The sequence below is a fragment of the Emydura macquarii genome, unplaced genomic scaffold, assembly GCF_026122565.2.
Source record: "Emydura macquarii macquarii isolate MOO-44397 ecotype Brisbane River unplaced genomic scaffold, CSIRO-AGI_Emac_v2 contig_1253, whole genome shotgun sequence".
In the NCBI taxonomy this organism is placed as follows: Eukaryota; Metazoa; Chordata; order Testudines; family Chelidae; genus Emydura; species Emydura macquarii.
This window is the reverse complement of record NW_027131390.1, coordinates 55,966,767-55,983,430: the sequence shown is the minus strand read 5'-3', so window position 1 is coordinate 55,983,430 and position 16,664 is coordinate 55,966,767. Positions and strand designations below refer to the sequence as shown.

Here is a 16,664-nt window from a genome sequence, read left to right as displayed (position 1 = left end):
CTGCAAATTTTTTCCTCCTTCCCTCAGTCCATCTTCCTCAGGCATATCCTCTCCCCCACCCCAATAATTTATCTTTTTTGGCTTATTTCCTCTTATCTGCCCAAAACCAATTCTCTCCTCCCCCAAATCAATTAAAGTCGATTATTGAGGGCCCATGATGTTCCTAAATGGTATTACAGTAGGAGCATGACACCCTTAAAATCAGTTGCTGCTGACCCCTACCTGTTTTTGTGGGACCTTGTTGACCTTGTTATCACTGCCTCTCTTCCCTCTGCTCTTGCTCCTAGATACTTCACCTTCTTCAGCACTGCACTTTGCTTGCTTGCTCCCAACCTCCTCCTGTGAAGACCACATGGTACCTGCCTTCTGCTCTCTCACTGCCTGCTCTCTCCTTTTAAAGAAGCAGCTGCTCAGAGGCAAACTGCTTTGCTTTGCTTTTCAGACCCACTCTCCTCACAGGAAAAAGCACTGTTTGGGAACACAGCCTTCATTCTTAATCAAATGCAAATTTCTTTTTGATGTAGTCACCCCAAGGGCCCCAATTAAGATCCCTGAGGGTCACAGACTCTTCACACTATGGTATTGATTGATATAGAAACACTGTGCTATTGACTTACTGTCTTCTGTTTCACAGGGATTACAGCTGCAGCCAACATTCACCTCCATGGATGGAACAACAGCCCTGATAGCAGTAAATAACCATTCTCCTCCCAACCCTGCAAGTCTTCTGGATTCTATAGGGAGTGTGATAACCAACCACTCTCTAGTACTCAGTCAGGGACACAATCTTCATACAGGTGCCAGTGTAACCCAGAGCAACAGTACTGCCTCTGCTCTTGGAAATCTGCCTGTACCAGATCAAAATCTGGTCACTATGGGCCAACTGGTAACTGTTGGAGGTGTAGAGGATACAGGAAGCCTGGAGGGAGGGATTCATCAGTTTCTTTTGGGAGATGTCCAGACCATTCCAATACGGATTGTAGACAACCATCCAGCTCTTAGTAAGTTTAAATCTGCCAGTGGTATTTAAATGCATACATTGAGAATTAATTTTCTTAGCCATGTGTGTTCTGGGATGCCATGGGGAATCTATGATCACCAGGATACTCCTTCAAATAACTGAATGAGCAGATCCCACTTAGTTTCTAAAACAGCTAGTTGAAATTTTTTAAAGTGTTTTTTTTACTGAAAATAGCCTTTTTTTGAAAACTTGTTGGGTCAAAAACTTGACCTTTAAAAAATTTCAGTTTGTGGAGTTTTTCATGACTTTTTACTCAAACTTCATCAATTTTTTTCATTTACTGAAAACTGCTTTTTACTAAACAAAAATATTTAGTTTACTAAAAATCAGTTTTTAGTGAATAAAATATTTTTGTTTAACAAAAGCCCTGGATGTTTTGGTAAACTGAGTTTCAACAACAACATTTTGTTAGAGTTTTTTGTTTGTTTTTTTAAATGCATTTAAACTCTGCAAAACATAAGCAACTTGAAAATGTTGTGTGACTTCCCCCGCGCATCTCCTCCCTCCTCCTCTCCCTCCCTCCTCCTCCCCCCCCCCCCCCCCCCCCCGTCTCTAAGAACTCCCTCAAACTGTCTTCTGGGAGGTGCTCATTTCTCCCAGTGGAGTGTAGGGATGATCAGTTGTAACTTTTTTAATTATATAATTTCTTGGGGTTTTAAACACTTCTCAGAAAATACATAAAAAAAAAATCACAGCAAAGCCAAACAAAAGTGTTCTCCTTTCATAGAATAAGGAGCCCCGGAAAGCCCGTGTCATCAAGGTCTTGTATTTTGTGAAACCTCTGCCATAGAATTTGGTATAGAACACTACTTCTTCTGACAAATTGTGCTCCAGAAGCTAAGCTTTCATTTAAAAAACCATAAAGCTTTGAACCCTAAAGGTTGTGAAGTAAACCCTCCAAACATGGACCACATGTAAACTGAAGCAATCTTGTCTTCTTGAGTCTGCAGACAGCTGAAAATGATAACTGCAAATAGCCCCATTTTTCTTGGTATTTGAGAATTCTGAATTGTAACGTCTGAGCAATTTAGCAGAAATATCCAGCTAATAATGTGCTTATCCTACAATTCCAAATTGCCTCCCACATCTTTGCAAATGCCAAAAGTCACAACTCTCTCCTAACCAGCCGCCAAGCCCCCTCCAGCTTCCTCACTGACAACTTTTGCAGTGCATCTATGTTTTTTCAGTACTAAATTCTGCATACTTTGAAAATTGAAAATATAGGGAAAGCATTAAATAGACTGAAATTAACATCAAAATTATGCAAGGAGGCATAATACTGATTGTATCATCTATTTCTAATTTAAGTCAACCAAAATCTCAATGTTTAAATGTATCTAGTATTGCCTTGGACTTTCCAGTCTGTTGCACTGGAATGCTGTTTTTGAAGCTATTCCAAATTCTTAAAATTGACCTTGACTGTTGTCCTCAAAAATTAAGTTTTTATTGTTGGTACAAGAATTCCAAAAAGGTCATAAAAAATGTCTCCACTGTTCTCTAGACCATCAGCCATTCTGGCTATCCTTTAAAGATAGATGGTGCTATCTCTCTAAAATACGTAAAACCAAAATATTGGTAGAAAGTTGTGAGTGAATTTTTAAAGAAATATTTTATACATAACAGAAAGAAAACAAAGGAATAAAATTGAAGAAATGAGACAATTTAACAACAAAATGTAGCTCTTCTCTTTTATATTTTTCTGGAGGCCTTTCCATATTCCTTATGGATACCTCATTTATTTGTGCTGTATAACCCCATCACTTCATAGTCACCATCTATCTTGGCCTGGAAAGTGTGCGGGACTCCTTTCAGAACATATCAGTGCCACTTATTAATTGTCTGGAGGAGATATTTCTAAACACCACCACATACTTTGTCGTCTTAAGGAGCCAAGTAATCCTGTTAAAGAATCCTAGAGAGTGAAAGGCCAGGAGACAATCTAGAGCTAGATCCAGAATTTTTTCCCCAACTAGTCCAATACAATTAGGCAGGTCCAAACTCAGACCATTTACAGGAACAAATCAACTTTTCTGTGTTGGACTTTGAGCATTCTGAGATACTGGTCCCAAATACACAATCAGGGCAAGTCATTTAATATCATCCCTTACAATCCAGCTTCTCTCTCTTATCTGACTGGTAGTTAAATACTAAAGTATCTTGGCTGATGAAAATAGGTAACCTGTTCACCATGGTTATTTCTATGTACTGGGGATGAAGTTTTAATCTATTTTTTAAAACAACTTTTCTAGAGTAATCTGTCTCTTTCATACGCACAACTGGTCATTGACATTGTCTTCCCAAAAAGTACTTGTTTAAGATGACAAGTTTGTGTGTGTAAATGGATTGACCAAGTTCAGTCCTGGCATATTTGCATACAACTCCAGTGTCTTCAATATGATAGTACTTACTTTCATCATGTCTGAATTTGGCCCAATATGTTGATCAGAGACATTTAAGATTTATTCATGTAGAATGGACTCCTCATATTGTTTTAAAAAAAGAATTCCATAGAGAAAGTAACTTTATAGATTCTGGTCCATTTGTTCTTTTTCATGCATAAAACTGTCAGATTTTTGTTCAGAAGTTTATTATTTAAGCAAATTCAATTCAGCTTGCTTCATCTTTTAACACAGCAAGTGGTGTGACTTTGTTAAACTACTATAATGTTGATCTCTCAAATGCCCCGTGTGTTAGTCTAAGTCATCATTTTCCCAAACTACAATCATTTTTTGCTTCTAATTGTATGCAGTTCTTAAGAGCTAAGTGTTATCAATGGAGTTTTGACCTTAATGTTTTGTTTTGTGTTTTGCTTTTAAAGTTGAAGAAAATCCAGAGGGTACCATTTGTGTGGGCCAAGTTAAACAAGAACCCAGAGAACAAGCATTGTCTGTGGAGGCAGATAGAATCAGAGACTGCCAGAGTTCTGCCACTATTTAAATCCATGAAGGCATTAAGGATTTGCAACTCAGAGGACTCTAAATGCCTTGGAAAAGAAAGCGGATATTCTCCAAACAATGCCATTCTTCAAAATGGCATTGTGACAGTCAGTGTAGGCACCGTACCCTAGTTCTGACAGACAGCTGCTTTGATTTACAGCTGATACGGTTCACTGCCAATTCCAGGTCATTCAGTTCCCATGTGGAACACCTCCCCCTTCTTCCTTTCCAAGTTTTGAGTAATTCAAATACTATCCAGATGGTCTATTTTGCTCAGTATTTCAATAGGTCTTCCAAAATTAAATCCCTGAGTTTTATAATATGGATCAAAATCGTATTCTCACTAATCTCTTTGAAACCTTCACCTATCCTGGTACTCCAAAGACAACAGAATCTGCCCTTAAATGCATCAACAATAGCAATCATTTTGAGAGAAAAATAAAGTCTTTTGAATCAAGATGCAGAATTTTAAAAGTGCCAAGGGCAATGGCTACCTGAAAAATGTGGGCTGCATCTGATAGAAATGCTAGTAATGAAAAGATGAAATTGCCAAGTGAAAATAAAACTGGGTGATGAACAGTAGATGGATTGCAGAGCAGAAGAGGATTATGTTTTGATGCATTTAACATTCTGGCTTTATCATGGGGTTTATTTTCTCAGCCTGCATCCTTTATTCTGAAAGGGCAGCAGCCAACTGGTCATAATGACTAAAAGCAACAGTTGCATCCCCTGTGGCAAGATTGGTGGTACTGTTTCAGTTTACTTTCCTCTTATTTTGTACACGTACACTTTACATTCAGATAGGCATATGATTTAATATGCCAATGGTCATGGCATAGGTTTTAGTGATTCCATGATTAAAAACAGTATTCCAAATCTGTAAGCCATCTATAGTGCTGAGATAAGTAGTAGAAAAACAAACCATATACAGAAGTGCTGTCTTTGTGGTGGACAGAGAATAAATGGATTTCAAGTTTTGCCTGAGACAGCTATTAGGACTGAAAAAGGGTCTCTATTATAGTTTCTGATCAATTGCATTTAAGGAGCTAATGGAATTAATGTCAGAGGAATATTTTTTTCTTTATCTTCCTCAAAGTCAAGTCCATAACAAGCAGCAAGAACTGAGTTATATTTGTATGTGCCAAGCAGAATTTGTAATGAATGACTCATACAAATATCTTAGAATCAGTTTTAAGCAATAAATGAAATAAAACTGATACAACACAGCAAATTAAATAACATAGTTTGTTGGCTTCAGATGTTGTTTATAAAGCAGCATTCAGAACCACTCAGCTCTACCAGCACTTCCATTATTAACTCCCTATCTCCAGGAATTGATAACTCAGCCATAACAACTCTCTCTTGTTTGTATAACCTGCAAGATCAGTTGGGCTATTGTTTTACTTACAGATTTGCAAAGGAAAAAGGATTACAAGTATTATTTGTGCATATAGAGGATAAAAACTGTTCAGATTGATATTGTTGTTAATGTGCGTTCAGAGTATGCACAAACGTCTTTATATATTAGAAATCTGAAATAATCTTGAATGTCCTTACTTTTGATCATTTAAAAGATCTTTGAAATCTCCCATTATGCTAAGGCACTCCAAATATCTTTACATGCTGCATCAGTTAAGGTCCAAAAATCTTTACTCCAGTGAGTATCACTAAAACTACTAACATTGTTTAAATCTAATTTTTGTGGTTTCAGTTAGAACATTCCAACAGGGACTGTGCTCTTTTTTAAGTAAGAGCCAACGTTACATCACATGTGTAGTTACAGAATCTCCAGTTGTATGGAGTCTCATAGATTACATTTAAACTCATTTATTTTGTGGTATGCCTTATTCATTTCTTTATGGGTAAATCCAGTGATATTTTGCTATGCATTTCATATTTCTGTTAAAGTTGTGACATCTTGTCTAGAATGAATGTTCTGTCCTGATTCATGTATAGCCCTGGAGTACAACGCATACAGGATTATCTTCTTTAAAATTCTGTCAGCAATATGTTAGAAATTGATACTTCTTCTCACTCAACTACTATTGAATATCGAGTACCTTTTCCTGCTTCTTTTACAATTTCAATTGGTACTTTCCAGGATAAATTACCCTCCTCAGTATTCTGTGATACTGACATTGAAATCTTTACTCAGAACAGCATATCAATATTAAAAATTAAAAGTGACAGGTTTAAAAAAAATTCTAGATTCATAACTAATGTAAAAATCTAAAGCAAAAATGTCACATCCAGGAAAGACTGATTAAATTCCCATCAATAGTTGCTTATTTCTCCAATGACAATGCTGAGGAAGAGCTATTTTTTGCCAGTTACTATTCCTCCTAATATGACACATGATCTGATTCTACACTAAGTGGGAGAAATTTCAAAGGAAATAGAATTTCTTGGTGAATACAGGCTGTTAAAGGAAATATTCCTTTAGGCCATTTTGAATAGCAGACTAAGGAGTGACTTTTCCCAATCTTGCTTGAATTGCTCAGTACCCTGAAAAGAATAGAACCAGAAGTTTTTGCCAAGAGGGTGCAGATAGAGATACATTTAAAGGGGGGCAGTTATGGAGTGAAATAAATTTAAAATAAATATAAAAAATTTAATCCCTGGCTTTTGCAGTCACATTTTTCCTATTTTATTTGTAGAACATTGTAAAATAATTTGTTTTATTTTAAACCTTTCTGTGGCTGATATTCAAATTACAGTTTCAAAATAAACTTCAAATTCTTTAAATTCCAATTCTTTTTCCTCCAAATGTATATTCCAGTTATGTCAGTGTTGTCTTTTGAGAGAGTGTAGTCTTTCCTCTTACAAAGTTATGTTTACATTACTTGTGTTATGTTTCACACAGGCTGAAGTGGACTGGCCTGATAGGCCTACTCATTGTACTCAAATCAGTATTTTGGTTCACTAGGTTCCAGTTGAAGGTTACAGATAAAAGGCCTGATTCTCCTCTCGTGCACATGTGTAAAGTACATTGATTTCATTGTAGTTACATCAGTGTTAAACTAGTGTGAGTGAAAGAAGAATCGAGGCCGGTGCTGTTCTGAGTATGTTGCATAGTTATTGAGTTTACATGCAAAGCATTTGGCTATGAGCTCACAATAGGAATTTGAAATATTTCTAAAGTTAACTCTGTCATAATCAAAACACTTGTTGTACAAGCCTACTAATTCTGAGCTTCCACATGGTTGTAAATGAACTAATTCTTCACCAATCTTTCCTCCTTATGTCAGTTGATCATGAAGAGCGAGTGGTCAGCTTTATAATAAGGCATGTTTGCATGCAGAAACTCTTGGATAAAATGAAGAAAATCACCTAAAAGACATGAGTCCATGGTTCTTGTTCAAGGCTGAAAATCAGCAAGGTTGACATGTGTTCTTTTCCTTTTTGTGCTGTCAAGACATAAGCTTGATCGTGTGGATCTGAAGAATGTTTGTTTGTATAAAGTTTAAGGAGAGACAAATCTATATATATTGTAACTTAATGTATAATGTTCCTTGTTGAAATGTAAACTTTTTTTTTTTAAAGAAAAAGCCTGAATTGTGTGATGATTGAGTCTTGGTTATGTTTTTCCTGTAGGTTGAGGTGCTGTTTGTGTTAATGCTAAAATAACTGCTTTTGATACAGGTATATTAATATTGACTCCTGAAAGTGTCCATAAACACTGAAACTTTGAAAATACTAAGACTTAGATTTAAAAAAAACCTTAGCGTTAACTGACCATTCTCAATGTGACAAAAGTTTTGCTTTTTTAAAAGGAAAACTTCCATGGATGCTTTTTCTCAAACAAAAAATGTATGGCATTTTGTATTTCCTAGCCAGAATCCCACCCAGGTTTATGCTGTATGTTTCCCCACTGCAATAAGCAAAGGTTCTTCAAGTGCTTGCTCATGTCCATTCCCAATTTAGGTGGGTTTGACCACCACATGCACCGGTGCCAGAAAACATTTTCCCTTAATGGTACCTGTACAAGCCAGCTCTAGCGTCCCCTGCAGTGGTACGTACATGCGCTCGCATATAGCCACTGCCGGCTCCCCCTCCCCCTCAGTTCCTTCATGTCACCAGTGATGGTGCTGGAACATCTCTTGCCTTCACAAGTTCTCTCACTACACCTAGTGGTTTGTTCATTGTTGTTGTGTATATAGTTAATTGTTTTGTAATAGTTAGTCCTAGTACTTTAGTTGTTAGAGCCCCAGGGTCGGGGCATGCCCTGTTCCCCGGGATTTAAACCCTGCGCTTCATGTAAGAAACCTATGCCGAGGAGCAACCCACATCAAAGTTGCCTAAAGTGTCTGGGGGAAGCGCATGTCTATGAGGTACAAAATCTGTAAAAATTTTCACCCATGGACTAAGAAAGACCAAGATATTCATCTCAAGGCTATCCTGATGGAATCAATGCTAAGACCGGTGTTAGAGCCCGGCAGATCAGACTCGGAACCAGGCATGACGATCTTGGTGCACAGTGCCCCTCCGGTGCCGCCTTCATCTTTCTGGCACCAGTCACCATCCCTGGTAACCAAGAAGAGGCCTAAGATGACACGCTGAGTGGGGGCACTTGCCAGTGGAGAAGACTAACATGTGAGACCCACATTGGGCCACCAATCTTCCCTGCCTCAGAAGGGTCCCTCGCCGCTGTGAGCATCGACCCCGGCACCGGGGCCCCCACTGATTCTGAGTAGCGGTCGAGGCCCTCACCACATAGTGGTGCCATCAACCCCAGAGGCTTTTCAGGCAATGAAGGTCCTCCTGGCAATGCCTGTGCCGCCTATGCCGAGGGCCGGCAGGCCGCTGCACCGAGATTCAGCACTGGTACCAGCAGGCAACCTATCGAAGGGCAAACCGACTAACAAATCTGCTTGGCAGTCCATGTCTTACAGGCATCATTCACCGGTGCGCAGGCGGTCCCTGGAGTTAAGACCACAATCTCTGGGTCAGGACAACGATGGACTGAGCTCCCGCCGCCGGTCCCCGGAGAACCGGCACCAAGCAGAGCACCACTATGGGGCCATGGAGCAACACACATCACTGAACTCGCAGCACTTTTCCCCAGCGCCTCAACCCCGCTCTCCTAGTCTGTACAAGAAGCCTAAAGACAAAAGTTGTCCCTTCTTACCCATCATTTGGGCTTTCTGTGCCGCTCACCGGTGCCAGTCCATCGCCATGCTTCACACAGCTCCGTGAGATATTCTGAGTAGGCACCACCCTGGCCATCGGATAGCGGCACCTCATTCTCGGACAGGGAGGAGGTTAGTCAAACAAGGCAAGCCACGGCCCTAATGCCCGGCTTAACTACAGTGTCGCCAATGGGGGCATGGCCACAGGGACAGTGGCCTGGACCATGGTCTTACTGGTGGGGGTTCCCCTACAGGATTCCGCAGGCCGGTTCCATGAGGGGAGCATCAGTACCACAGTCCTCCATCCCTCAGAGTTCGGTGCTGCACCTGGACACAGATTCTAACCACGAAGGCTCGAGTCTGGGGGGAACCACCCCACGCAGAGTAAAGGCCCCTCCCCCACCTCAGCTGCTGGCCTCTTCCTCCTTGTCGCTGGATGAGGCAGTGGCGGGACCTTCTTCGGTGGTGCTGCTGGATTATTTCAGGGCACACCAAGATCTGCTGAAAAGGGTCACCTCTAACCTGGGCCTCAAAATAGAGGAATTGGAAGAGCCAGTGGATGAACTCTTTGGGATACTGACTTTGATAGCTCCCAGTAGAGTGGCCCTCCTGGTCCATGAATGGTTTGGTTAAACTGACCAAAGCACTGTGGCAAACCCCGGGCTCTTGTTCCCCAGGTCAGAGAGAGGAAATATTACGTACCAGCAAAAGGGTTTGAATACCTTTACACCCACCCTGCACTGGGATTCCTGGTGGTCCCTGCCATGAATGAAAGGGACAGACAGGGAAAAATAAGCTGAACCCCCAACAATAAGGATGCAAAAAAGCTAGACTTGTTTGGTCGGAAAATTTATTACACAGCTAGCCTACAGGTATAAGTGGCAAACCAACAAGCGCTGCTGGGAAGATATAATTTCAATATCTGGCAGTCACTAGAAAAGTTTGCTGACTCATTATCCCCCTCCTCTAAACAGGAGTTTGAGGCCATCTTAAAAGAGGGGAGACTGATAGCCAGGGCGTCCTTGCAAGCGGCTTCCGATGCAATGGACTCTGCAGCCAGGACAATGGCCGTGGCGGTGTCCATGAAACGGGCTTCATGGCTGCAGTCCTCAGGTCTCCTGCCGGACGTCCAGCAATCGATCCAGGACCTCCCCTTTGATGGCATGGCCCTCTTCGCTGAGCAGACAGGGACTCTAGGCTGTATGGCATGAAGGACTCCAGGGCATCACTGCAGTCCCTCACCTGTATACTCCATCTTCATCTAGGAGGCACTTCAAGCCCCAGCATCAACAGCAGTTTGTGGCTCACTCCCATAGGGACTTCTATAAGAGGAAGAACAAAGGGTACAAAAGGCACCAAGGTCGTTCATCACCTGCCGGTCCTCAACTAGGTTCTAGCCACCATAATCAGGGTGGAAAGCAGATCTTTTGAAGGTGCGCCCGAGAGCGACCTCCCAGTTCTACCTGTGGATTCAATCTCCCTTTTGTTTTCTTCTCATCTAACCCATTTTCTCCCAGCCTGGGCTACTGTAACTTCGGACTGATGGGTGCTCAGTATATTGGCTATTGGTTATACCCTCCAGTTTGCCTCACTCACTTTGCCTCATCAAGGGCAGGTCAAGATCTCAAGTACAGGCCAGCATCATGATTATCTGGAACGTTTGCCAACCTCTAGGCCTCCTAATAAACGAGCAAAAATTGACATTAGTCCCCGTACAGAAGATAGAGTTTATTGGGAGATGCTGGGCTCTACCAAAGCCAGAGCATTCCTTCCAGAAGAAAGGTTCCTGGCAATGACAGAGATTATAACTCGTATTTCAACCCACCCCATCACGACAGCAAGGGTATGCCTCAGCCTCCTAGGCCACATGGTGGCCTTCACCTATGTGGTTTCCTATGCCAGACTGCACCTCAGACCCCTCCAGATGTGGTTGGCATCGGTGTACTCCCCAGTCAGGCACCACCTGGACAGGATACTTATGGTTCCTCAGGAAATACTTACCTCCCTAACGTGGTGGACGGAACCACATCAGGTGCTCTCGGGAATGCCCTTTGAGGCACCCCAGCCGTCAATAACGCTGATTTCTGATGTCTCAGACCTGGGATGGGAAGCTCACTTGGATTCCTTAAAAACCCAAGGCACGTGGACCTCAGGGGAACTGGCATTACACATCAATATCAGAGATCAGAGCAATTCATCTAGCCTGTGCAGTTTTCTTACCACATCTTACCAGCAAAGTAGTGCAGATACTCACAGACAATACAGCCTCTGTGTACTATATCAATAGACAGAGTGTGGCCTGTCCCCAGTTCTGTGCAAAGAGGCCATGCATTTATGGGACTTTTGTATCAGTCACAACATTCACCCGATAGCAGTGCATAACCCAGGGATCAACAACTCTTTGGCGGACCATCTCAGCAGGTCCTTCTGCTCTCACCACAAGTGGTCCCTCCATTCGGAGGTGGTGACTCACATTTTCCAAAGGTGGGGCATTCCCCAAGTGGACCTTTTCACCACCAGGGCCAACAGAAAGTGCCATATTTTCTGTTCCCGTCAGGGGCTCAGTGCAGACTCCATCACTGACGCCTTTCTCCTCTCCTTGTCAGGGAGCCTCATGTATGCCTTTCCGCCAGTACCTCTGATCCACAAGGTCCTCCTTGTGAAGGTGAAGAGAGACAAGGCACAGGTTATCCTAGTAGCACCGGCATGGGCCCAACAGCATTGGTTTGGGATGCTTCTAGAGCTGACGGGGTCCAGGCAATAGACCCTTCCGCTGCAACTGGACCTCCTGTCCCAAGATCAAAATCGCCTGGCCTTCCTGCATCTGACGGCATAGATGCTGCATGGCTGAGTCGGGAAGAGCAGGCCTGCTCAACCCAGTCCAACGTGTGCTCTTAGAGGGCAGAAAGCCATCTACCAAATCAGCCTACGGGGCTTAGTAGAAACGCTTCACCTACTGGATGGCCAAGCGTGGTGTTTCCCTGACGGAGGCATCAATCCCAACAATCTTGGAATATCCACTCCACTTGAAACAAGGGGGATTGGCCTTCTCGTCCATTAAGGGTCATGTAGCAGCCATATCTGCTTTCCACCCTTTGGTGGAAGCTAAAACAGTTTTCTCACATGAAATGACGGCCAGGTTTCTTAAGAAATTAGAAAGACTTTTCCTGCCAGTAAGGGACCCTTCTCAGTGGGATTTGAACTTGGTCCTCTCCAGACTCACCGGGGCTCCCTTTGAACCCCTGGCTTTGTGGCCCCTTACGTACCTGTCCGTCCTGGTGGCTATTACATCTTCAAGACGAGTTTTGGAGATCAGGGCATTAACATAGGAACCCCCCTATGCTGTGTTTTATAAGGACAAGGTCCAATTACGCCCGTACTTGGCCTTTTTGCCTAAGGTAGTTACTCACTTTCATCTTAACCAGGAGATTTTCCTGCTGATCTTTTGTCCCAAACCTCACAGCTCTAGTGAAGAGAGGCATCTTCATACTTTCAATGTGAACCAAACCTTTTTGTCGTTCATTGCAACTCTTCATGGTCATTGCGGACCGGATGAAGGGACTGCTGGTTTCCTCGCAGCATATTTCAAAGTGGATCATGGCCTGTATCCAAGCCTGTTATGAGCAGGCCGGAGTTGCGCCTCCAGTGTCCTTGACAGCCCACTCAGTGAGAGCACAGGCATCATCTGCAGCCTTCCAGGCACATGTCCCCATCTAGGACATCTGCAGGGCAGCTACCTGGTCATTGGTACATACTTTCATGTCCAACTATGCTTTGACGCAGCAAGTTTGGGATGATGCTGACTTTGGTCGAGCGGTGCTTCAAGTGTCATGTCCATGAACTCCTAACTGCCACTGGAGACGCTGCTGGTGAGTCACCTAAATTGGGGATGGACATGAGCAAGCACTTGAAGTAGAAAGAACGGTTACTTACCTTGTAGCTATTGTTCTTCAAGATGTGTTTCTCATGTCCATTCCACACCCACCCTCCTTCCCCTAAGTCGGCGTTTCATCAAGAAGAAACAGAGGGAGGGGGAGCCGGCGGTGCCTATATGCAGGCAAATGTGCACACTGCACCACTAGGGGAAAAAGTTTTCTGGCACTGGTGCATGTGGCGTGCACACACACCTAAATTGGGAATGGACATGAGCAACACATTTCAAAGAACAACAGTTACAAGGTAAGTAACTGTTCTTTGAAAGTCCTCAAGTCCAAGTAAGTATCCATTTATTATTTTATACAGCACTACAAGTGTACATATTGATATGTACATATGAAGTGCCTGTCCCATTGGGCTTGAAGTCTAAAGTTAGCTTTAAGACATATTAGCCTAGTTTGTCTTCACCTGTGGAAAAAGTGTGTGTGTGTGTGTGTGTGTGTGTGTGTGTGTAAATCTCCACAAAGATTGAGATTTCCCCTCCCCCATCGTTCCTTCAAGGAACACAGTTTGTCACCAAACAGGCCACTGATGTCAACCCTGAGTCTCGGAGTCCACAGGAGACCAAAGCCATCTGTGCATAAGTCCTTTGCCTCTTCAGTCTGCTGCTGGTGGTTCAACTCATTCCTGGCAGTGTGGCTTCGTTGAAGCTATGCTTACCAAGGACAAGCCCTGGCTGCAGCTGACACTGAGGGTAGGATTGAGATGGCTCAGAAGAAAAGACCATAGAGCCTCATATTGTATTTTCCTGGATTGGGTGGGTTTTGTTTTGGTTTTTTTGGGAGGGAGAGGCAGCCAAGGTGAGTCCCAAAAGAAGCAGCGTTTTGGCTGCTTGAGGGAGGGGTCAGGAAAGTAGTAAGAGACACGGTGGGAAGGAGCATGAAAGCTATTCTGGGAGGGTGGGTTTCCCTGGAGAGGAGTATGTGTATAGGGGGTGTTCATGGGGAGAAACGTGGGAGGTGTTTGAGGACTGGGGTCCCTGGAGAGGAATGAGCTGGTGTAGGGTGTTCCATCTAGTGGTGGATGAGCCACCGTAAGGAGGAGGAGTAAGTTTCCCTGAGTGGGGTGTCAGTGAGGGGTGCATTGGGGTTTCTCCATAGGGTTCCATAGTTCTGTAGGTGGATTCTGAACCTGTCACAAAGGCCTGACATGGCTGCGGAATCTGTGGCTGTAGCAGGCAAGGGTTGCTCTGGGGAGCCGCCACCATGTACAAGACAAGACGCTCTTCATTTCCCACAGACCTGCAGCTCTATTCCTGGTTTGGTCAGTACCAGGGACAAATAAACTCTGTTCCCCAGGCTGATGTGCACCCTCCATCTTGTAGCGTGGGAAAGAAAATCCCTGCTCAAAGCCAATGACCCAGAAGAGAGATGCCTCTTCCCCCCTCAGCTTTATCAGGAAACAACACCTCGTTTCCCAGCCATAATATCTCCCACTAGTCTATAGCTCTGCTTAAAAGCTCCCTAGTCCTACAGCCTCAGCTCTTCCTATCCCAAATGCACATACTCTCCATCCAAGCCCTGCAGGTCCGTGTTCCTTCTGTTTGCCCCCTTATCAGTGCCAAGCCCACCAGTCACACACCTGCCTACCCCAGTTGTTCCCAGTCTGCTGCTGTTGAAATCTGCCCAGTGGGAGGGGTTAGTGGGTGCTGCTCTTGCTAGATCCTGGTAGGGTTGCCTGTGTGTATCGATTTCCATTCATTTTCTTTCCTGGTGTGTTCTTTCTCTCTTTCTCATTTTTTCCTCCCTCCTTCATGGTTGATGGTTTCTTTGCTCAACTTGTGTTTTTCCCCCCGTCTCAGGGACTCCCACCCCACAACAAGGACCATCACAGGCAAAGAGGAATGAAAGGCAGATAACTTGCACGGAGCTACTTGGTCTTACAGCAACATAACACCTTTGCAGTTGTCGGGAGAGAGGGGGCAGCAGTATGGATCTGTCTCAGATTTGGGCAGCTCTCTTCATCCCTCTGCTTCTTTCTTCTGCCCCATGCCTAGAATAGATTAAACTGATGTTCCTCCCGGGCCAGTGACTGGTGGTCTTGGCAATGAATTGAGAAACTGCTCTGTCCCCATATCTTTCATAACCTGCAGCTCTTCACTACACTTGCGTGATAGCTGCCTGCCTTCTTCCCCATCTGCTGCTAAACTATGGCATGCTCCTTCCCCGACACCCATCCAACAGGCAATCTGTTCAGGAGACTAGACAGTCTGTCCACTTCTCTATCATGTAGTGTTGGAATCTGGGGCTGCTCCTGCAACTGCTCTGTTTTTTATAGGCTCTCTGCTAAGGAAACAACTATTTGCCCTCCCACTCTAGTCAAAGCTTCCTGAGCCCAGAATAAACTGCCACAAATATCCCATCAGAAATAATTATCTGTTTACAACAGCACATGTTGAGATCTGATTAAATGAGTGTTAAAGGCATTGTTTTTAAAACAAGCTGCATTATTCCTGATTTGTAGGTTCTGAGCTAGATAGAACTAACCAGCGAAGAAGAATGAAGGTATGATCTTTTCCCCTGCAGAAACTTCAATGTCTTGTCAGCTTTTTTTCTGGAAATATAAACTGTTATTCCTGTTACTTTGTTTTGAGTAAAATAGTTGACTTCGCCTTCAGCACCTTTCTCAGGCAGTATATTCACTCTAAATAAATCAATGGAGATGTGTTTTCCAAGGGCCCCCGAGAAGGATGAACACAAACAGTAATGTTACCTATCCAGAAAGATTAACAGACATTTAACCCTTAGGGCCACATCCTCATCTGCGTCAATGCAAAGGGGACTGAATGCTGCCTTAAGGCAAAAGCTCAGGGCTTTCCTGTCGTAGAGGGGAACTCTCATCCTCTTCCTTTTTTATAATGATTTCTCACTGTGTTCTGTTCAAATGTGCCTGTTACCCAGGCCTCTGTGAGCATTCACCTCAAAGCCTAACCAGTTGCTGGCAGAGTTAGGAACAAACTGGATTAGATCAGTAGTCCATCTAATTTCATATACCACCACCAAAAGTTGGCTATACTAGATGCTTCAGAGGAAAGTGCAAGAATCCCTGCAATAGGCAGTTATGGGATAACCTGCCCCCGGGAAGGTTTCTTCCTAACCCCCAATAACTTAAGGAAAGCTTAAGCCCTGAAGCAGAGGGGATGATATCCCTTCCAAGTTGACAGTTTTGGTTTTATATAAAGACAAGCTGCTGATCCAATACCTCCTCTATCCTGAGCCCTCACTATCTTTGCATCTAGGATCCACTGCTGCTTTTAATTTAAACTTTTATATTAAAAATAACTAGATATTTGGGTTTATGGTATAGGTTGCCTAGCTTTCTAATCAAATTATATTTAGTGAACTTAGGAGAGAGAGAGATAATAGTTGTTTTTTGTGTGTGTTTTGGGAAGCCAGTAGTCAAGATCTATTTTTTCTTTTTAATGAAATGGGTTGGAATTCATGGAAGTGTTTACAGTTCAGATTACTGAGCAATGTCTGTCATATTTCAAATGCGTCTTCCATAAAGTGTCGTTAGTGCTCTGCTTACAAGGTGGTTGTGAACACTCAGCAAGAGTTGGGCTAATCGGGTTTCTCTATGTTCTTGGAATGACTCTTTTCGCTAAGGAGAGTTTAAGGAGACTTTTTGTTCCCAATGGGGTGA

The 16,664-nt window shown here is 43.2% G+C and overlaps 2 protein-coding genes across 2 annotated transcripts in view; one reads left to right on the top strand and one right to left on the bottom strand.

Annotated features, from left to right (window-relative positions):
* The window catches only part of CARF (calcium responsive transcription factor), a 59,480-nt gene extending 51,964 nt beyond the window's left edge, over positions 1 to 7,516 (top strand). Inside the window, exons 13-14 of the mRNA XM_067548879.1 lie at positions 635 to 1,001; positions 3,840 to 7,516. Coding sequence (XP_067404980.1) covers positions 635 to 1,001; positions 3,840 to 3,958 — 486 coding nt within the window. The 3' untranslated portion in view covers positions 3,959 to 7,516. The remainder of the gene's footprint in view (positions 1 to 634; positions 1,002 to 3,839) is intronic.
* The window catches only part of ICA1L (islet cell autoantigen 1 like), a 427,480-nt gene that overhangs the window by 144,541 nt on the left and 266,275 nt on the right, over positions 1 to 16,664 (bottom strand). The window lies entirely within an intron of this gene.